General features: G+C 40.0%; 1 protein-coding gene across 1 annotated transcript in view; it reads left to right on the top strand.

Moving 5' to 3' along the window:
- The first annotated feature begins 239 nt into the window (after window positions 1-239).
- Window positions 240-22569, top strand: part of tead1a (TEA domain family member 1a) — a 31972-nt gene continuing 9642 nt past the window's right edge. Inside the window, exons 1-5 of the mRNA XM_033968455.2 lie at window positions 240-472; window positions 12290-12655; window positions 18900-18964; window positions 19703-19765; window positions 22393-22524. Of these exons, the coding sequence (XP_033824346.1) occupies window positions 12451-12655; window positions 18900-18964; window positions 19703-19765; window positions 22393-22524 (465 nt within the window). The 5' untranslated portion in view covers window positions 240-472; window positions 12290-12450. The remainder of the gene's footprint in view (window positions 473-12289; window positions 12656-18899; window positions 18965-19702; window positions 19766-22392; window positions 22525-22569) is intronic.

Here is a 22569-nt window from a genome sequence, read left to right as displayed (position 1 = left end):
CAACTTGTTGGATAGGACCAGCTGCTCGTCTCCTGTTGCTCTCAGCGGAGTTTAGGCTGTGCTCCTTTCTTTTGTTATCAAAACGCAGTGAGTACAGTCCGCCCCTTCCCCCCTCTTCTCTCCTTTTTTTTTTTTTTCCACCACAACCCATCCTCCCATCTCCCCCCAGCCCCTCCCTGCGCTGCCTCCTCCATCCAGGGTGACGCCAGTGCCTCTCGCAATCTCACCCCGCCCCGCTTTCAACTACACTCTGCCGCTCTGCGTTCATTTCATTCCTGCTCCCATTCCGCGCATATTTCTCATCCTTGGACAGACGGCTGCGCATTCTACGTACTCCGCGACCCCCCTCCAGCCCTTCACCGGAGCCGAACCGAGGCAAGCGAGGGCATCTTTACCGGAGTTTGACCCGGCGTTACCTCCGCTTTGGAAAAAAGTGCGAGGATTCATCCGAGAAGAGGTGCTTTGAATCGAGGTAAGTTCCCAAAGGAGGAGCCCCCTACTTCAGCCTGTAGCTTTCCTCTCTTATTTCGCTTGTTTTGAAGTGTAATTGCGCGCTCGTGAGTCGTATTCACGCAGAAATCCCACTCAGGAAGCGCACATGGACGCACAACTACTCCAATACAAGCTTATTAGTGTTATTTTCTACGCGCTCCGGAACATCGAGTCTATCGCTTCACTTCATCCCCCCTTTTCCCCGACAACAAACCCGCTTCTAGTCGCAACACTACTTTCTGTCGCTTATTTCAGCCCTCCTTGTTTTCTGAAATATTTCTCCGGGGCAGTTTTGTGGTCTCCTACCGACAAAAGCGAAGCGGGAAGCGGAGAGGACGGCGCCGGGAAGCCGCTCCAAACAAAGCTGGGAGTGAATGGGACTTGTTGCATTTCTCCCTCTCTCCTACACACAGGCAGGCCCCAGCGGGAGGACCAGGCCAGAGGCTCACTGCGTGTGGTTTACCCAGGGTCCACCGCGCTCCAGTCCCCCCAACTCAGCTTTAGATTGGCCCCTTTATTGCGTTTAGCACCATCGTTGCAAAGTCTACTTTTATGATGTTGGATTAGATACCCTGCCCTCTATAGACGTCTGTGCGTCAGTTGAATATGAAGTTTACAAGTCCAGTGGAAGGCTAAAATGTAGTTTATGTAGTTTCTAAAATGGGATCTAGAATTATCTGTCTCAAAAATGAACAAAAACTAAAACTTATTTCAGTATTTCATAAGGAAACATACAGATTTGATATTAAAGGTTGTACACTATGCATGGTATCTCACACACTAATATGTAATAATTATAATTGTTCTATAATATTGTTAGGCTCTAGGTTACATGTGAAATAAACAAAATAATTTATTTATAGCCTTTTGTACTGGGTTTATTTTTTCTTGTCACAATAACTTCTATTTTGGTTTCCCAGTGTCTTTATCGCTCCTAGAGTAATGTGGCCTCTATAACTACGTATGCTTCTTTTAAATATTAATGAAAGGGTTATTGCACATAAAGAGGCATCTGCGGCCAACTCCAGTGTTAAAGAAATGACAGGGTGATGCTTGAACTGTTAACGCGGACAGTTATCCAGATGTCAGATGAAAGACGCTCTGTGCTATAGACACTTCTGGACACACTTTAATTAAATTCTCTCCACTGGATTATTTATGTTTACTTTAGATAACAATACAGTATGGTTTGGTGAGCCAATAGTGTTAGATAAGTGCGACGGGTCACGGTTTGTGGGGTCACTGATGTCAAATGAAGTAATCAATTTGACTTTATGTTGACAAGAAGTGTTTAAAGCTGTCAGATTATGGTTACGTTCTGGAGACTTATGCTTAAATAATCAAATAATATTGTATTTTGTGCATTTCATGTTTTCCTGAATTGTTTGGGAAGGGTTAGGCATTTTTTTATGGTGTTGTCATTGTAACGTGCGTGTTCCGTTCCAAATAAGATGCTCAGTACTACAGAAAAAGAATCTTTTTAATGATTGGTTTTCTTAAGAATGTTTTGAATACTGGTCTTTTGTTTTAAAATGTATGATTAATTTATTGTCTATTACTAATGAAAAAGTTGTGCTGCAACATTATTTGAGATAAAAACACTATTTATATTTTGCAAATTCAATTATTTTACCTATTTTCTTTTTCTTAATTTGAATGATTATATAGCAGTGTTTATGGTACAAACACGTAAATGCACCTAGTTCTTTGTAATGCTGTACTAAAAGCAATTCTATACCTTCACATTTAGTTCAACCACATCCTAAAGACATGAAGTGTGTCAAGCTCAGTCTAGCCCTAGTGCACAAAGCTTTGGACAAACACCCTCCTCTCGCCCCCTCCCTCTCTCCCTCAGTCCGTTGACATCTGTTTGGAGTACTGCTGCACCTGTAGGACCCAGCCAGTCACCAACGCGTGTATATGTGTGTGTGCGTGTGCGAGGAGAATGCAAATCCCAGCCGTTTGTTCCGGGTGTAGCGGTGTAGCCGTGTGACGGACTAACGACCATTTGCTGTGTTTGTGAGTGCAGGGCCATTGTGGCAGCAGCAGCAACAGGCGTCACCGCTGAGGACCACCATATGGCTCGTGTGTGCTTTAGTCCCGGGCCATGGACAGCCTGTTACAATATGCTTTTTTCTGCCCGCGCTTTCATCTGCTGTCGGCCTGTTTTTGGACGAGAGCACTCAGTCCTGCACAGATTGTATCGAAAGGGGGATTAGGACAAACAAATGCGAGTGGTAATTTTCTCTTGCACAGTCTAGGACGAGGTTTTACAATTTATAGTGTTTTGTTTGAATTTGGTGCTTGCGCCAATGGGTTGTTTGGATGAAGCAACAGGTGATACTCACAGTGGATACAATGAGATTCTGTGCCTTTATATAGGTAGAGTGTTTTTAAAAAGGTCATACAAACATACCCAGTTATATGCCTGTCACGATACCAAATTTTGCGATATATTGCTGAAGGAAATGTAGATGATACACGATAATATTGAAACTAATTTATAACACTGAAGGTGGCAATAATTATCTTACTTGAAATATCCTTAAAAACATGCAATAAATATGGTAAATAGCAGAATAAGCCCCTTAGTTTATTACTTCTTTATGTCAGGTTATTTTTTAACACTCCAAATGTTATTGAAGTAAGAAAAATAAGAAAAAGTTCCTCATTGGTACAAAGAAAAAGTGCCCACGATAAATATTGACCCACAAAAAATATAGTTCTATCGTCTATTGAACAATGTAGCAATTATTATGACAACCCTAACCAGTTATCAATACAGGTATAAAGCTACCGACATTTGAACCAGTATCAATACAGGGACATAAATATAACAAAATGTAATCTTTATAAGGTCTTGGCCTATATCAGAACTTGCAATTCCCTAGTATTGAAATCAAGTTTGGATTTTTTATAACTCTATTAGCTGATATTTCTGTTCAGGAAAATCTTGTGATTTTTAATAGACTTAGATGACAACATAATTTTGGTCCACTCTTTAGCAGCTGAAAAAGAAAATACAGACTATTCCAACTATGTCACTTAGGTTTTAAGTTTTGCAGCTACTAGTTAAGATATTATGTATTCAAGATAATGCCCCAGAACTTTATGCCAGATATAGAATCAGTGTGAAACCCGAATGTGCCTTAAGGTTATTCCAAATCATTGCAGCTTCACTTTTATGACTCTACTGCAGTAACAGAAAACATAATCAGATTACTCCCAGTAACCACCCATTGCTCCTCAGCTGTTGAAGTTTAGGGACCCCAGCCTGTGTGTAATGAAATGTGGCTGTGTGCGGGGGAGGGGACAGTGGGGGTGGTAGAGTTTCGGGGTGTGGGGCAGGCTGCTGCGGGGTGCGTTGGGGTGGTGGGGGGGGGCAGATCTCTTGCTTTGTTTTTGGTTCAGGGGGAACAATAGACGTCCTGACGGGTGGGGCGGTGTGCAGGGGGTCCCCGGCTGTAGGGGACTCGACGGTCCTGGCCCAGTCTGGGTCTACTCTGCCAGCTCTGTGAGGGACTTTAACTGTCATGGAAACTCAAGACACATTTGTTCACTTTGATTTTGTTATAGTAAAAAGTATCTAAAACTTCAAAATAACCAGTTGAATTAGGAGTATTTATGTCAGCAGGTGGTAAGAATGGTACTTTGGCACATGTCGCTAACAATTATGACAGCAATTGTTCTGACAATACAAAGCATTAGTCAGTGTCAGATTGCAATGAGAGGTTGTAATTATACCAATAAAAGAAATTTGATCGCAAATGGCTTACTTGTATAGCCACAGCAAGTGAATATCCATGTCTAGACATTTAGCTGGTAAATGGTGACGTAGTGGCTTAGTATTCAGATATGATTTCATAACATGTCAAGATACTTTGTTAGTGTAATCGAATAGTTATTCAAACCATAGTCATAAGAGTATGGGGTTAATATTTAAAGCTGCGACGCCCGATTTCTACTGAACTAGTTCATTTTAAGTAGTTTTCATTAGTCCAAACTTATTACTCACTTTCCTAACACAGTCATAGCATCCTAGTTATTCACCAAGTTTATAAGCATGTGTCACAACTTCCAAAGGCCAGAGAGATGTTTTTGCACATCACACCACTGCTAATAACAACTAGCATGCTAACATCACTACACCTGTGTTATTTCCTGGTGTGGTCTTGCTCCTTTTGCAGGTCTAACACATTTTATTAATTACATTACATTCAGCCCTTATTAAGTAGTTCATTATTTATTTCACAGTATAGTCCCAGTTTCCCGCATTTTACTTTCAACAAACAATCTATTTCGGCTTCTCTCTTCAAGTTCAGATGCTATTTGAAAGAAGTGCTGTACTCAGTTTGTCTCCGCTCAAAACACACCTTGCACCAAACAAGCTGGCATTTCAACAACTACCACCACACTTTCAACTTTCAATCGCTGCTCAAGTATAGAACAGATCAAATCAAAGTCTGCTAAATTACTATGAAATGTTGCTGGGGATAGTTAAAGATATCTCGACACAGTGTGCACCTATCTGGAATGATAAGAGCCAGCCAACAAAAAGCGTGACATAATTGGATAAAGCGTTGTGACTAATGCTCCCTGGGAAGCCTGTGAGTAAAGCCTATGTTTCCTGGCCACAGCAGGAAGTCTGGTTTCAAACTACTTCTTGCTTACTTTCCCGAGCTGGGGAGTTGACATGATAAACACAGGGCAGTAGAGGGCCCCTTGGAGCCCCCGCCCCAATCCTGTCCCAAATAAGCCTTCCAGTGATTACTACTGTAGTCTTTGTTCAGGCTTCGACAAAAGACAAATGTTTTACTCTCTAAATACTGTGTTTCACCTTCCTTTCTTAGTACACACAAAACCAGATCTTTTTTTTTTTCCTGACTGTTGGAGGAATCCCTCTGTCTATGTCATCAATACATAAAGAATCAGTTAAAAAAGAACAAAAAGAACATAATTTGTATAAATTAGATGTGCTTGCCTCTACCTATGTCATATCTGCTGCAAATCAAATTATAAATGTCACCAAAATGATCAAACTGTGGAAAATTTGGCAAAGCATTTAGCAAAATCTTGAATATAATGATGTTTCCTACCTTTATATGCACTTTCAACTTCAAATTTAGGTGAGTCTTGTGTCAGTGGGAATTCATTAATTATCATTATCAGTATTATCATTAGCCTAATATTCACTGTAGCATTATTGGCAAACTATGCTCTGGAGTGACCTTTCTTCATTCTTCTGTTGTGTGTGTTTTTGTGTGTGTGCGTGCACCAACGAACACAAAGAGTAGCCCAACACTGACATTGGGTTTCTTATGGATTGATTTCATTTTAATCATAAAATATTCAGAGGCACTTTGACTTTTGTAAACATGTCTATTCACTGACAGACTTTTAAAAAATCTCCAGTCTTCATACAAATCCACACTTGATTCTATTTAATCAACAATGACCTAAGATTCAAGTATACAACATAATGGTACTTAAAAATATTTTGCTTCACAAGGACATATTTTTGGATTTGCACGCTGCCCCCTTTCACCTGCATCAGTCTAACTAAAGCAAGGCCCAAGTTTTAATGGAGCCCAGATAGAAACTGGGCTCTGGGGCTAATTCATTTGATATGAGCGTGTGCATAGGGCTCTGCCAGTGGAAATGGACTGTAATTGTTGCGGGGGATGGACACTCAGAGTTCAGCGTACTCTTTGTGTTATCAAGGCGCCGTGCTATGTCCCATATCAACTGTTGCACAGGATAGTTTTGTATTTATGTGAGGACGTCCAAAACAAAATAATGTTCCCATGGAGGAACATTACAACTCCCCCGCCCAGTCAATTCATAAGAAAATGCACACATACAGAAAACCGTGTGGCCCACCTCCATACAAATATCATTTGTACAGACTGAATAGAGAGTTTGGTTAACGAGCTAGCTTAATTTCTAATTTAACTGGCAGGATGTTTTAGTGATGTTTGGTGATTGTGGTTGCCAGCCAGGGTGAAACTACCACAATTCTAATCACACGCACATTCAATATTGCAATGAATAAACTGTGATTTGTGAAAAACTGGGTTATTAATTAATTTGACCCCAGGCTTACAAAACATGAAATCCTCTCTATGGGCAGTGAGTTGCACATTTGGTTTATAATCCAAATACCCTCTGTATTCTGTATCAGGCCTGGAGATGGTATTATGGGGTCTCCTTTATATCTGCTATCACATTCTAAGACCCTACATTTCTTAATTCCTACAAATCACATTTAATCAGCATAAAAAAGACTCCTCACCTTTAAATTGTCCCTGTGAGTCAGATAAGAGGCAAATCCACGTGAGGCTGGCGCTTGCACTGCTCCTGACTTTACACCTATTAACTGGTGTTGGTACCACTGTAACCTCTGTAAGCCTGTTTGTATCAGAGCTCATATCCTTAGTGTGTTAGACAGTGTCAGGGCTGTAGACCATCCTGCGCCATACAATGCCTCACTACAAGAGTAAAAAGAACAGTAAGAAGAAGGTAGGAACTATTAAGCTGCTTGCCAAACCTTTTACCATCACATTTGTAGGAGGAAATAAGCACTTCACTGTATCACTGCAATCTCTGACCAATTACGAAGTGTGTGCATAAATGGTAATGCTTCTGAAGGAGAGATGGGCAAATAATGAGCAGAGCATGTTGTGAATTATAGCCTCTTCACTGCTCAGTCCTCACCAAGTGTGTGCTACTGTGTGTTGTGTGTGAGCAGGAAGAATGGCAGAATCTGGTTTCTTTTCAACCACTGATGCCTTTCACTGATTTTCATGAATAACTCTTTGTTTGACAACCAGCTTCAAAAATCAGGACAGAACGTTTACAAAAGTGCACTTTTTCTGTCCACAAGGAAGACATTTGTAATGGATTCACAAAAATGGACAAAATGGACATTAGTTAATCTGTGTACAGGTATTATGTGAAATTGGTAAGCAAGCAAGGTTTTCAGTTGGAGACCGCAGATGTGGCAATAGGTTATTAAAAAGATTGTTAGTAGGAAATGCGGATGTTTAAAAGCACTTCAAAGACCACCATTTATTTATCTTAATTACAAAGTTTGATGTGAGATACTTATAGTAATATTTTGACAGCATTCATAAAAGTGAAAATAAAAAGTGAATTCACAATAGTCCTGACATTATATTTGATCTCCGTGGTTTTCATTTCAAAGTTGTGGACTAGGCCAGTATAGTATGGCCCATGTTTGTCCAGAGTGCAACTGCCATGGCACTCCCAGCCCTGAAGCAGTGTATTTGGATCTGTGCAAGGCTCCAGTACATGGAGGTGTGAGGAGGAGTTAATGCATGGACGGAGCATACTTTGCATGTTTGAGTTGCGGTTAGAAACTTGTGCCCTGACCTGACCTCTGCTGCCGTGATCTGGGACCACAATATGGCCGCAGTGACTGGAGTGAGCTCTCAAACCTCAGCTCTTCTGTGCAAGTGTGAAGGGCTAACCACTGAAAGCAGGCAGTATTCAGTAGTCACTTGTCAACACAACAAAAAAGAAGAGTTTTAGGACCAAGCTAAGGATAAATCTTAAACTTTTTGGTCTGCATTTTTTCAGTAAAATCCATAATAGTTTTAAGGGCCCATATTACTCTTATTTTCTGATTTATGTTATAATGTTGTTTCCTCATCACAAACACATCTGGAATTGTTTTTTGTTTCATTCACAAGGAGTTAATCTCTCAAACAGAAAACACTCTGTTCCACCTTGTGATGTCATGTGGTAATACAGGAAGTGCACCACTGTGTTTTTAAATGTTACACTTTCACTCAAATTTTTTGGATGATTTCAGCCCTGGAATTGCCGAAGTCTACTGAACAAAAAGTAAAGGGTTGCTTAAAAGTCCCACTTCTTGACATCACAAGGTGGAACAGAGCAGTTTCACCGTTGGATATGTAGATAGACTAATAAACCAAGATTACTCAAACATGTGTGAATGAAACAAAACACAACTCCAAGTACGTTTTTGAGGAGGTAACAACATTATAACGTGGCTTAAAGTGCGCAAGAATCAATTTTGTGTAATATGGGAAATTTAAAGCAGCTTTGCGTGCACTTGGCACTGGCAGATTGTTCCCATAGTGACCAAGTTGGTGAAGGGGCAAGCATTTTTGCACACACAATCATATACTGCTGAATACATTTGGAGATTTTGAATAACATGAGAGATTTTACCTTGTCTGGGATGTGTCCGCGACATCTCAAGTTTTACATATTTACCACTTAAACAATACATCACATTACTGCAACTCAAAGTACTTGATCATTGCACGTAAGCAGAAAACAGGAGTTACTATTACCTCAAATGCAGCATAAATCCTGATGTGCCTGGAGGTACCATTAGAACATGGCAGAACATTGTCAAGTGGAACAATGTTTGCTTTGAGGATTATAAGAAAATCCTCTTGTATAAAACCCATGTGTGAGGCGCTCATGTTGGAAGCAGTTGAAACAGATGCCGTGGAGTGGTCCAACAGGGAAGGAGTGAAAGTACTGCCTCAGCCATGATAACACACTCAACTTGTTAAGCACAGCCCCCGCGGGTTCACACACATATCTGTAAGGCTGTTGAGTCTAAACAAGGAGTATAATGCCAAAATGTAAGATAGATATGTGCTGCCACTACAAATGAGTGAGGCGCAGTTAAATTTGCTCTATGTAACTTTTCTGGTGGAGACTCCAGCACCTGCTTGTCTCCATGGAGATTACTTTACCTAGGATATTCCACAGTATAGCATTTAATGTCTCTATCTCCAGTTAGAAAGTTAAGTTAAGTCAAGTTACACATCCAGATCTGTGGAGAACGGTAGTAAGAATGATAGTTTTTCAAGGTATTTTAGCAATAAAAACACAAGATAGAAAAGTGAAATGGTATACTGTCTAACATTCCAAGCAAAACAATGACATCTCCATGGGGACCACACATCGGAAAAGTTACCTTGGGCTTGTTTAAGAGATGATTTAGACCGCCACATGATGCAAAACAATCTTCAGGTTGAATTTTGACTTTGGCTAAGGGGAGTGAACCTGTATGTGCGAATCAGTCTGTAATAGTAATGTATGTGTATGTAGCTGGCATGAGTGAAGGGCATGCGAGAGCGCAGTGGCACATGAAGAAAAGCACCTCATACACAGAGCAGTGGAGTCCAGGGCAGCTGCCTGACTGTGGCGACCTGCCCTGAGTGGCCTCTCTTGGGGCTGGCACCGACGCCGCTGGGCCTGCTGTCCTGGCTGGAGAGTCCCGGGCCTCACAGAGAGAAATGGGAGGTGGGGGCTTGGGGAGGGGTGGAGAGAGGCAACAGGGGCACGGCTGTAGCCCACCCCAGCAGTCCACAGAGCTGATGCCCGTGTGACTAATGCGTCTCCAGCGTCCATCTGCTGTGGCTCTGTGAGAGATGAAAACAACTCAGCACAGGAGCAGAGTTTGCTGAGACTGTAGGTGTAATTGTTTCTTAATTCCCTTTGCACTGATGACTTCATATTTGTCATATAAGATTGCATGATGAACAGGTTTTTTCCAGTCATTTGAAGTCAGTTACCGTCTTGTGTAATTTGCTACACTAAATTATAGCATAGCCCTTACCATCAATTGGAAAATTGTCACAAATTAAAAAGTAATTATTTATAAATTATTATAAAATGTATTATATAAAAAGTTATTATCATCTCCCCATTATTTTACAATTTGAACAGTGAGTTAGGTCTCATTATATTTAGATCTCCTGTATATCCACTGAGACCCTGTCAGACATAGGAACACATTATTTATCTCTTGTACATGCGTTGTGCCATCTACAATCTTATAAAATCATATCAGCGCGAAGGTTAGCCTCTGTTTGCTTATGGCCATTCAATTTAATACCGCTGTGATATTTAAAGTTCAAGTTTATGGTCTTTTATGAATGCCATTGTGTAGCCCTACACTATTCAACATTTTACTGCAGGCCCATGCAGAGCGCTTCAGTATAATAGCCATCGCTGGCAAAGTTTAGTGCATGAAAGATATTTCACCTTGATTAATAAATGGTGCTGTCGAGCTCTGCAAAACAGAGACTGCAGAAATTCAGATTTTGTACATGGGAGGTCAGTAACAGACTTCTGCCCAGGGTCTAACATTGGGAGGTAAACAAATACATTAAAGAATTTCCATTTAATAACACATCTATACATACCTATTCTGTATACTGCATCTAATATTTGATATCAACAATACAGTAATACATACAGCAACATAAGTTCTGTTTTTAATTTATTTGCTATTCTATACAAAGGTACCTAGTCCTTGACAATTTGTGTTTAAAATGTTTTATTAGATAATAATTGGGTATTTTATTTAAATGTTAACATCTTACCAATAGTCATCTTACGTTCTTTGTTAAATGTGAAAAACATTTTGCCTTGATTATGACTTTTATGGTTGGTCTGTCAACATTCGCTCTGAGAGACGTCTTTGAGACTTTGGAAGCAGTTCATCCGTCTGTGTTCAACGGGAGAATTGAGCATTACCAAGAAACACAAGTTCAGGGTAAAAGAATGTACAATGAATCACTGTAATAAATAAAAATATCAGAAACAATGTGTGAAAAACCTTCAGAAACAAGAATGATTCCAAAAAACAGTAAAATATTGTGTAATGGCAAGTTGCATTTGAATATAAATATTTGTCTTAGGTTAAGATGTACGCTTAGTGTGTTTACCATAAAAATGTAGAAATCACTCTTTACATCTTTACTACTTGACTACTCGTGAATGTCTTTGTGGAGCAGGAAAAACCCAGTCTTGAAGGTGGTTCTCTGTGTTGGGCAAATGACTCTCTGCTTGAAAGGAAAAAGCTGCCAGCAGAGGAAACGGAAAAGGAATAGAACAAGCACAGGGCAAGCCTCGGTCCAAGCAACAGATCCATGCGATTGTGAGTCATTGGCTCACTCACTATTTGCTGTGCTACTGGAACAAGGTTTAAATGTGTCCAAAAATCTGCCTGCTAATTTACATGCCTGGGTTGTGGTGCAAGAGTGTAAAAATGAGGCTTACATCTCCACAGTGAGAGCAGGGGCTTGGCGGACTGGCCACGGGAAGTGTGAACTGTAGACGAGCAGACAAAATGACATGTGTTCGCCCAAGGAGCTGGCACAGTAATGCCGTGTGTTTGTGCCACTCCGGCCCTGCTGTTTACCGTGGGGGATTTTACAAGAATTGTCAGCAGCTGGCAAACCCTTCAGCCTTTTCCATTTTCTGTCCGCCTGTACACACGTGTAGTAGTGCTCCATGGCTGCTCTTATGTGGATGGGATGTAGCACTACTATCACATGGCTTTAAAAAACAGGCAATTTTCTGCATGAAAAGAAGCAAAGATTTTCATGTGGCTGCTGGTAACCAAACATAATTGATGCTAAGTTAAAGATCTGCAAGGGGAAATACACAAAACAATACCTGAAATGAGGCTTCACTTTGGCTGGCGACAATAACAACAACTGTAAACTGTATGGTAAATTTGTATAAAGAGTATAAAGCTGATATTAGTATGTTATTTCACTTCTCAGTAATGGGCAAAGAGAAAAATTAACATCGCATGGATACAATTTTAAAACAAGACGCTTTAACATTGCGTGATAGGTCCAAAGGCACAATCTCAAGCTACAGATGGGCAATGAAAGAAAAAAAAATTAAAATGCCTCTTGTGAGATGTCTTACTTTTCAATTGAGACACCAAAAAGGCTAAATCACAATGCTTATTCTGTATTCTGTTTGCTTTCAGATTTTCAGCCATTTGGAAAGTGTCCTTCCCACCACGTCTCCTGGACAAGCCCACCACCGCCTTCAACTGTTCAGCCATCTTTCTGAATGTCCCCGTGCGTTTCCCTTTGGATCTGAGATAAACACGTACGAGCTTATTGTTAGCACCTGTTAGCAGCCAGCATGGAGCGCAGCAGCTGGAGTGGCAGTGAGAGTCCAGGTGAGGACATGGATAGACTGAGTGACTCTGGAGGGGACAAGACCATGGACGGGGATCCGGAGGGAGTGTGGAGCCCCGATATCGAGCAGAGCTTTCAGGAGGCGCTGGCCATCTATCCCCCCTGTGGACGAAGGAAGATCATACTGTCAGATGAGGGCAAGATGTATGGTGAGTGACATTCACAATCATGGAGTCTCAATTTGATTTATATTTTAACATTAGCAATCAATATTAGAGCAACGTCCTATATTTTCATAATTTTTTCTTTGCCTGTTCATGTCTTTAGGGGTTGTCAAAAGTATCGATACCCAGATCGCAATGACAAACAGGACAACATTTAACCTGCCTTTAGTTTTGTAGTGTAATAGAATTATCTTTTCCTATGTCATAACCAGTAAGACATAGTAATATTGAAGAAATTACTTTTATATTGTGTTGAAAATGACCATCTGTGGTCCAAAAAAGACAGTTGTTCTTATTGTGGTATTGAAATCAGTATCACGCGTCAAGCATTTTCCTACTCTACATTCAGTAATTACTTTTTCAGTAATTACAGATGCCATTTTGAAGACTTTTGAACACTCAAAAGGTAGAATATTGTGTTAATTGCAGTGACAACAGTCCACCAATCTGAAAACTATGAGTAGGGTAATAAACAATATATAGTTGTCCAGTTAGTTACAGGAAATGTCTTGATTTAAATTATTACAAAATACTTGTTTCCCTTTTGTTCAGTAGCTTTTAATAATTTGTTATACAAGGCTGTCGTTAGTCAGTCATCCCATTTTTCTTCCTACTTCCTGGTCTGCCACACAGAAGGCCCTCGCTTGGTGCCTTTGAAGTACAGGGCCCCTAATAATGATAATGTATTCATCATTAATCATTTCCACTGTATTGTATTGGACATATATGACCGTTGAAAGTTATTTCAAAGGGGACTTAGTGTGTGTTAAAGTGACACAGTCCACTATATGGGTTTGTATAGGCTCACAGTGAGTTAGTGTGGGATTTAATGTGGTTTTTTAAATGCATTGTTCATTTTAGGATTGCAAAGTTGTTTTAAATGCATTTGAAATGGTATAATATGGCAGTGTTCAATATTATATATAGTCTGAGAGCCTCATTACATGGCCACTACTATGGTAATGTTTGGTATTCATCCTTAGCCTTGAAAATAGTATATGTAATTGCCCAGATTTCTCTCCATATGAGTTTACATGGTTCAAACATCAGCATAGAAAGTTTGTGGAAGACTTCATAAGCTAACTGAATTATCCTGATTATCAATTTACTTATTTATTTTGAAATCCCTAATATCAGAGTGACACCGTGTTGTTACAGAGACAATACAGAAGGACCATCAGAAGCTGTGGAATGAGAGCTGTATGTCTGAGTGTGTTGTATTTGTGTGTGAACTAATAGAGTGTTGAACAGATGGTGCTCTGGCTGCCACCAGCTGCGCCGCCCTCCCTCATCTTCTTTCACTCCTCACTCTGCCTTTTTTCAACTCTTTTTTTTGTTTTCACACTTTACATGCACTCTACTCAATGCTCTGCCAGTCTCGAGCCATTTCCTACAGACCCCTCAGGAGTTTTAGGATGCAAATTTTATAAAAATGTAGAAATTGTGATTTTTTTCAAATAGAAGGAATTCACATTGGTTTTAGCGTACCTGCAAGTGCAAAGAGAGAGAGAGAGTGTTTTCTAATATTTAGTGTATATTATATATTTGTATGCCATCACTCATTTAGCCATTGATGGAAAAGCTTGATTAATTTTAGAGCAAAAAATCCTTGCGATTCAAACCATTACAACAATTTAGATTGTAATGGATTTATCAAATAATATATCAACCTATATATACATCTGCATATTCTGACACAATCCTATCAGTTCTAAGTACTGTTGGACACATTTAAGCCAAGTGTTTCATGGCATCTATCCTCTCTTTTTCTATATACCTACACCAATCCATCCCAGTGTTTTTTTTTTTACTTTTGTCAATGCAGTTTATCAGCCCTGTCCGCAATATCCTTCCCAGACCCCCAACGTTGTTTAACACCAGGTTTAACTTCAGTAACATCTGTACAATTCAGTTATTACAACTATTCTGTAATAGTTGAATAACTTTCATTCAGACTTACCAAAGCAGGGAAGACTTTACTCTCGCCTGCTGTTTCCATTGACTTTGGAGAAAACCTATTCATTACTGCTCAGAAAGGGGCACGTGGCGGGATTACTTAAAAGCTACCCTGATACTCTGCTATTAAAACTAAGCCTGGTGTCTTTAATGGTGCCATTCCTGACTTACACTGAAACAAAAATGACTGACAGGTGAGTCGTCTGATACAGAGGTACACATCTATAGAGGATGTGTATTTGTCTAAAAATACGGCGGGAAAATTGACTACAAATAGAAAAAGAAGGAAAATGCCGGAGTGTATACTTGCAGGTGAAAATCTCAAATGGACGTGTATAAAAGGAGAGGGGATGAAAAGATGAAAAATAGTGCTATTATCCCAGGCAAAGGTAGAGGTATAAAGAACTGGTGTCTTGGTCCCACACACACACAAACTGCATATAGATTTTCTGGAAGCATAGGAAAGTCACTTAATTGGTATCGAGCCAGCTATGATCTAACACAGTCAGAATACACGATGCATTAATATTGTGTGAAGGCTTAACATGGGATACAAAAGATTACAATGGCTGCATCTTGAGGCTTATTGCAATGACAAATATATAAATTTAGATTTGCTCTATTGCACGTGTTAAAACTCTAGAAAGTAGGATGATAGAAATGTGGTCTTTTCCTACAGCAAATATTTCACATCTTATCCCTGAATCTTACTGCCATTAATACCTACCTTTTATTTATTATTTATCTTTATTCATACAGGGAGAGCTCAGACTCTATTTTCATGGGCACTTATGGGCACTAAAGTTTATGGCACTAAAGTATCCAGTTTTGCATGTCCTTGAAATATATTCCATCTTTGGGAAGCAAAGCTAAAGCTGTTCGTCCCATTTCAGTTGTGATGCGTCCAGTTTTTAAACTACAATCATGAGATCTTGTCTTTCAAGTAATCCCTTAAAAATACATTTTATACAGTGTTGTTCTCTTCTAACAGGTAGCGAAAGGAGAGAAATGGGAGCCTAAAAGAGCCTATAAGATAATTATTATGGTATAGTAAAAATGCAATATAGTACCATAATGTCAGATCAGCCTGCCCACACAGCTCTTAAGTTGTATACACTCTTATCAGTTTGATAAAATGTATTAAATGTATTGCTATTCACTGCATGCTAATGCAAAACATCCTTTTGTTGAATCTAACCTGATGCCACTCTGTGTTTGAGAAAAGGCTGAAAGCATCAGGCACACATTCCCATGGCCCCCTGAAGCCTGCTTTCCAGATAAGGCTTATTAAAACCATGTTTAGTTGTGAAAGCCCACGTCTAAAGATAATGGACTAATTACACATTCATTTTTAATGCACCATTTGTAAACAGGCATCTGCTCAATAAATTAAAGACTGGCATGATCTATGCAGAAGATTACTCTGTAATTAAAACATGCTTTAAAGAAATGTAATGAAAAACATGGAGAATGGAACATGCATTTAGGATCCACAGCTGCTTTGAGATTACCTTGTTCCATTCCATTATTAAAATGTATACAACCGGCTACCGACTAATCTGCACCAGGATGTCATTTAAGCTTAACAATATTCATATAAGACAGACAGGCAGACTAAGAAAGAGCCTCCCCTGCCCACTGCAAGTTACAAAATATTCTGTCTCCATGGAGTTTTATTCTGTAGCAAACTTGCTAACTAGACTACGTAGTCTGAAAGGCACTGATTTAATTATTCAGCTTTTTCTGTTAACGTCCCTGGTTAAATTGCAAATCTAAACACAGTATTATGAATCTACCACTCACCTTGTGTCAGTGCCATTGATACATAGGACATGCAATATATTTGGCCTTATATGTTGAAGTCTGTGACTTATTTTTCATTACAATTAGCTCATTTGCAATATGAAAAGATACAAAACAAGTGATGTCCTTATATAGCACCTAGCCAGAGCAGCGCTTACATTTCACCCCTCACATCATCCACACTCCCCCGAAAATACTTTACGGTTTATAAATAGTCAATTCAAGAGTCTCATATCACAGCAGTTTGCTGCAATATTGATAAATCACAAAGGTGTATTTCAATATACATCATTGTGTGTCGTCTCATATAATATGGAAATTGCTTGGATGTTTTAATTCAGTCCAGAGCTGGAGTGACTGTCCTCTCGCTCTGCTGCCTTGTGAGGCAGGTGTCTGTAGAATCCAACCACAGCCGGGTACTTCTGCCTAAAAGAAATGTGTCCAACAGCAAGTATCTTTATCCAAAACAAGCCCTGTCCATGTGCATGGCTGTGCGGGGGCGGGGGTGTCACGCTTAATGACCATCTGACTTTGGCCTTGAAGTCTTTGACTGAGCCCAGAGGAGGGGGGCTTTCGCAGAGAGGGACAGAGAGGGAAGAGCCAGAACAGAACAAGCAGACCAGAGCATGGACAGAGAGCGGGAGCCTGTGCATGTGTGTGTGTAGCACAGTTTTGGAAAGAGTGAGGGAGGGTTGTGTGCTGCGGGGTTAGTGAAGGATGATAATTCACCGTTAAGCCTCCTAGAAAGACCAGCTGGCCCCTCTGGAGTCAGATGTCAGCCTCAGCAGCCAGGGCCCAATGTGTGCTGGCACTAATGCACATACAGACAAGTGCGGGCGTGCACGTGGCATACGAGCGTGTACAAAATGTGTGCGCTGACAGTGGCAGCGTCAGACTGCTAGGAGGAAAACACCTGCACGGAAGCTGGAGATGTTATCAGTGTAAGCCCCCTATCTGAGCGAGAGTGGGACACACTGACCATCTGCTGTTAGTCAGGGCCATTGTTCTGAGTTGTTTGGGGAGGGAGAGGGGGACGACGGGGTGCAGGGGCGAGAGTGGAGTAGAGGTTTTGGCATTGTGCTGATCTTGACCATCAGTTGGCCAGCTGGCCTGACTTTGGTTTTTCACTCAGTCGGAACAGAAAGCATCGAAAGCACAAACCAAACCTAAGTAAATGTAGCATGAGAGCAACAACATGCTAATCAGCAGTATTCAGAAAATAAACAGTTACTAAACACATGTGAACTGTGAATGTACACAAATAACTTATGTTGCAGTTTTTTTAGTGCTCTGCATGTGCTCATCAGCAGAGGGTTTTCCCAGAGGAATACAATGAATGAATCCAAATAGTAGACAATTACTTTTTATCTTTTGTTTGATGTAATGTGTTTGCTGGGATGAAAAAAGCACAACGGCAACACGTCCATAAACAGCTGAAAACATGTCGCTTTAAAATGCCCCTGGGTTTAAATGCATCCTGACACCTGCCGTGCTGTACATTCAATCTTGTGAAAACAATGGCATCATCATAGTCATGGTCCTGTAACATCATGCTACTGACAGATACTGAAGGACTCTAAGCTTGTAAATGCACTGCATTTATGATATTTAGACTTTGCTTTGTTGATGTATGAATGATTTTTAGGTTAAATGTGTGTAAATGTTTGTGATATTTATATTTGATTATATTTGTGTTTTTAGCGTTTTGTATTAATTTGGTGCATGATTTTTTTTAAAAATTTTTTTACCTTTTGCGTATGCAATTTTATACATTTATCCAGGCTTTGGACTGGCATAAAAAGGAGTCTTTTTTTTAGCAATATAGGTGGTTCTCTCAAAGTAGCCCCTATCAGAAGTTATTGCTAACTTCTTTTTGTACAGTTCTTGATCCATTGCAACATATACAACACTACTAAGGTGCAGATTTGTCCTGCTAACCAGTGCTACATATGGACACTCATGCTTTGTGCTAGCGTCAGGTTTTGTGGCCTGGCTCTTTTACTCGTCTCTCTCCTGTCTCTCTGCAGCTCACTAATCTATACTCGCCAGGTCATGCTGAGTCTGCTCTGCTCCCTATTGAATGGCTTGAATTATTCAGCAGTGGAAGTGTGTGTGTGGGTGCGCGCTCGTCCCTGTGCGCTCTCATAAGCATGGGTACAGCTGGCCTGCTGGGTCCTCTAATCAGGGGACGGTCAGTCTGCGTGAATGCCGGTATTGTTGCTCTATGTGTATTCAGGCTTGTGTGTGTGTATGGGGGGGCTCTACAGGGGCAGTGGTGATTACAGCGCGGCTCTGTGAAACGGCACGTCACAGGGTCACGGGGTCAACAGCGCTAAATCAGGCGCTAAGTTGTTTGCTAGGTCATATGATTTGTGCTGTGATTGTCTGCTTGAAATCACTGCTTTTTATTGGACGGTTTGAGAGCAACATTATTAATGTTCAATTCTCTTCTTCTCTCTGTCTCCCCCAGGTCGGAATGAGCTGATAGCCAGATACATCAAGCTGCGAACGGGCAAGACGCGGACGAGGAAACAGGTAACTATGGAGGACAGTGACATCCAATCACACTCTGTCTGTCTGCTCCAGCCATCAAATGTCATACTGATATAATGTAGCTGTGGTGAGTCTGCTGCACTCTTGCCCTTATGGACTTTACAATAAGATGAGTAACTTGACTACTACGGATATTTTTAATCCAACTTTGTTCATTATTAATTTTTCATTAAAGTAAATCACATTTGTAACAACAATGAGCAAACAAGAGTTGTATGCCTATTCCTACTTTGCATTTTTCTACAAATGATTAACTGTTAATCGTGATGGCAAATACATGTACTAAATTTCAAACAAAATAAAACATTTACTATATTTTAAACTAAATAAAAAGTTTGACGATAAGACTTTTACGATATAAAAAAATATTTTAAAAAACAAGTGCAAGAACTGTCATTGCACTGTGATGCTGTATTTTCACATCTACAATTTATCATGGTACAAGAGCATTCTAAAGAAGTTGCTATATCAAATGACATAATGTGGCCTCACCTGACCATGTAACGTGGGGGGAGTAGTTGCCTCGTGTCTCCAACTGTTTGTCATTGTTGCTCTGAAGATGTCATATATTGTCTCTGTGTTGTTGTCAGGACGAGTGTGTGTGTGTGTGTGCCCTCCTTGTGTGGCAGCTGCCTTTCATAACCATGGCAACTCACTGTTTGGTCCTGTCTCCTCTCCCCTCCTCTTTCTCCTCTCTCCCTCGCTACTGCTTTCTTCCAGGTATCCAGTCACATCCAGGTCTTAGCCAGAAGAAAATCCCGGGAATTTCAGTCCAAACTAAAGGTAAGGAACTGTGAAGAGAGCCTAGGGCATTTAAAGTGTTTACTCCCATTTCCATGAACAGGAAGTCATGTTGGTGCATTTGCAGTTGATTAGTGGAGTTTGGCTAATGGCAACTGTGGGTAAACAGATAGTTTGAGTGCCAACTACACCAAATCAATCTGAATTTGGTGGTGGTATGTTGCCAAAAGTTTATTGCAAATTAATATTTTAATGGTATAGTTGTATATATCAGTCTATGGCTGTATCATGTAAACAAATCATTCATTGTATGTCACATTAGCTGATTTGAATGACCTTATTTGAGTGTTTACATGACATTGCAGCTGATTAGTGGAAGTTGGCTAATGGCAGCTGTAGATAAACATACCGTAAAAAGTGCCAGCTACACCAAATCAACATGATTGAAATGAAAAAAAAAAAAAAATTAACCATCAACATCTTTGCAACTCAGTTAAACACTCTAAAAGGGACATGTTGCTCCGTTGATAAATGGTAAAAATGTGCTTTATTAATAGTTTATTTTATTTTATTGTATTTTGCAATAACTTTTTTGATATAAAGTATTGCTATTTTTGATAGTTACAGGTTTAGAAGATGTAATTCAATATAATAATGATGTCAGCCAGTCAAAAAAACAACAGTTATATAATCAGTAATAATTTTCCTAATAGGTTTATAATAAGATTGCAAGTTTTGAGGCCATGCATTCTCCATAATAAAGCAAATACACCACTGTTTCAGCCAGCACCAACTACCGATTCCTTATTCGCACAAGTAGCTTTCTCTATTAGTGACTCAGCCCACAACAGCATGTTTGTAGATAATCTGCACAACCCTTACAATAATTACCGCTGTTCATGGATTGTCAGCAAGGCAGGAATTAGGGCAAAAGCCTGGTTACTGTTCAGTGTGTGGCCTGCTTTAATACCACATGGAAACTTAATGAGTGAATGTGGTACTGGCTCAAGAGCAGTCTGAACCCACTGCTTGCTTGTTAACTCCTGGCTTGGATGGATGCCTGTCACAGCAGTCCCTGTATCCTAGGTGTCTAATTAGCTCTGTTAAGGTTTTTAGACAGTGCTCCACCTCCTGTGGGCCCCTCCCCGTCTTCCTGTCATCCTCTTATGTCCATACATCCCATTCATTTGTTCCTAGTCTATTAATCTCTCTCTCCTCCTCCCTCGCTCCCTCTCTCTCTCCTCTCTGTTGGTTGTAATTAACTTCGTGTAAAGCAACAAAGGAGCGCTTGTTTTCCGGGAAGAGTGCTCGGAAAGCTGAATGGGAACACAGAGCCGGACTGCGGTGATGTTTGTCGTCATAAAACAAATGACAGATGGTTCTTCAAGACGGCTTCTTTGAAACAGTATCTCTATGGCTAATAGAGGATTACATAACGCAGTGCAGTTAAGCATTTGATTGCTATGAAATGCTCTATATAGCCCTATTGTCCAAGGACACATAATTATCAAGGGGAATGGGAGCTGGGCAACAGGTCTAGGCAGCCTGTAGTCTGTTGGCTGGGTCTGTAAATTGATACCGAGAGGCCTTAGATAAGGGTGAGTAGGCAGCCAATTTTTATGTATTATTTTTATTTTTACAATGGTGTTCCACGATCTAACATTTTAATTTGATGCAAATTATCACTCAGATATCAAAAATGCCACATCTTATATCATAATACTGATCATACAATAATATGTACATATATAAATTAAACATGTAAATTCAAATAAATAAATAAATAAATACATAAAATAAACAATTGACACAAAATATTTACATATAATATTTAGAGTTATGGAGAAAAAACTATGTTTACATAGATCTTTTCTCAGCTTAAATGATAATATTTAAAGTGGCATGTCCTTAAATGAAATGCCAAAGAGTGATAAGTTATTGGTTAAAACCCAGCACATTATAATACCATTTGTAATAAAACCCCATTCATGTCAGCCCTTGTATAATGTTATTATCTCTCCCTGGAGGAGGTATTACTCTGTGCCAATTAAACTGAGTGAAACTGCCAATTAGTGTTTCTTTGGCTTCTGCAGACAGTGCTCAGCTCAACTGAGCTTCTGCTGTTGTACTTTTAGTTGCATATTTGCATCTCACATGGTCCTAAAAAAACAAATACATTAGTGTATATTTTCCCATGTCTGACTGGTATGTGTCAGTGTGTCTCATTGGCAGGGGCTGGGCTGCTGTCAGGGCAGGCTCTGTCTGGACACCTGTCACTGTGTCAAATGATTATTCTGGCATCTGCCACAACAGGAAACATATTTTTACCTACGCTGTTTTTATTGACCGCTTTCAAAGAGATTTCTACTCAGTAATGTCACAATATCAATATTAATGTGAGAAGAAACAAAAACAACTACTTTTATTCACAAATTTTCCTTAATTTCCATTGTGTCTTTATCTCTCCTGTAGTATGTATGTTTGTATCTGGTATCAGCTTTATTAAATCCAGCTTACGATTATCACTAAAAAGGACATTCCCATTTGTAATTAATTACATTACACTTTTGTTCCCCGTATTGTAATACAGAATGATGTGTACATGTATGCAGTATCAAGCTAAATTTTAGTTGCTAATAATGATTGATAGATGATTGTTTTGACCACAGGACCAGAATGCAAAGGAGAAAGCCCTGCAGAGCATCTCATCCATGTCGTCCGCCCAGATAGTCTCAGCCACAGCCATCCACAGTAAGCTGCTGCCTGGGATTGTCCGAGCCAGCTTCCCTGGCAACACACAGGTAGCAGCACCTCCAGATACACAGTTGTTATGTCCTAGCCACGTG

Source organism: Periophthalmus magnuspinnatus, chromosome 6 (assembly GCF_009829125.3).
Source record: "Periophthalmus magnuspinnatus isolate fPerMag1 chromosome 6, fPerMag1.2.pri, whole genome shotgun sequence".
In the NCBI taxonomy this organism is placed as follows: domain Eukaryota; kingdom Metazoa; phylum Chordata; class Actinopteri; order Gobiiformes; family Gobiidae; genus Periophthalmus; species Periophthalmus magnuspinnatus.
This window is presented reverse-complemented; position numbering and strand designations above follow the sequence as displayed.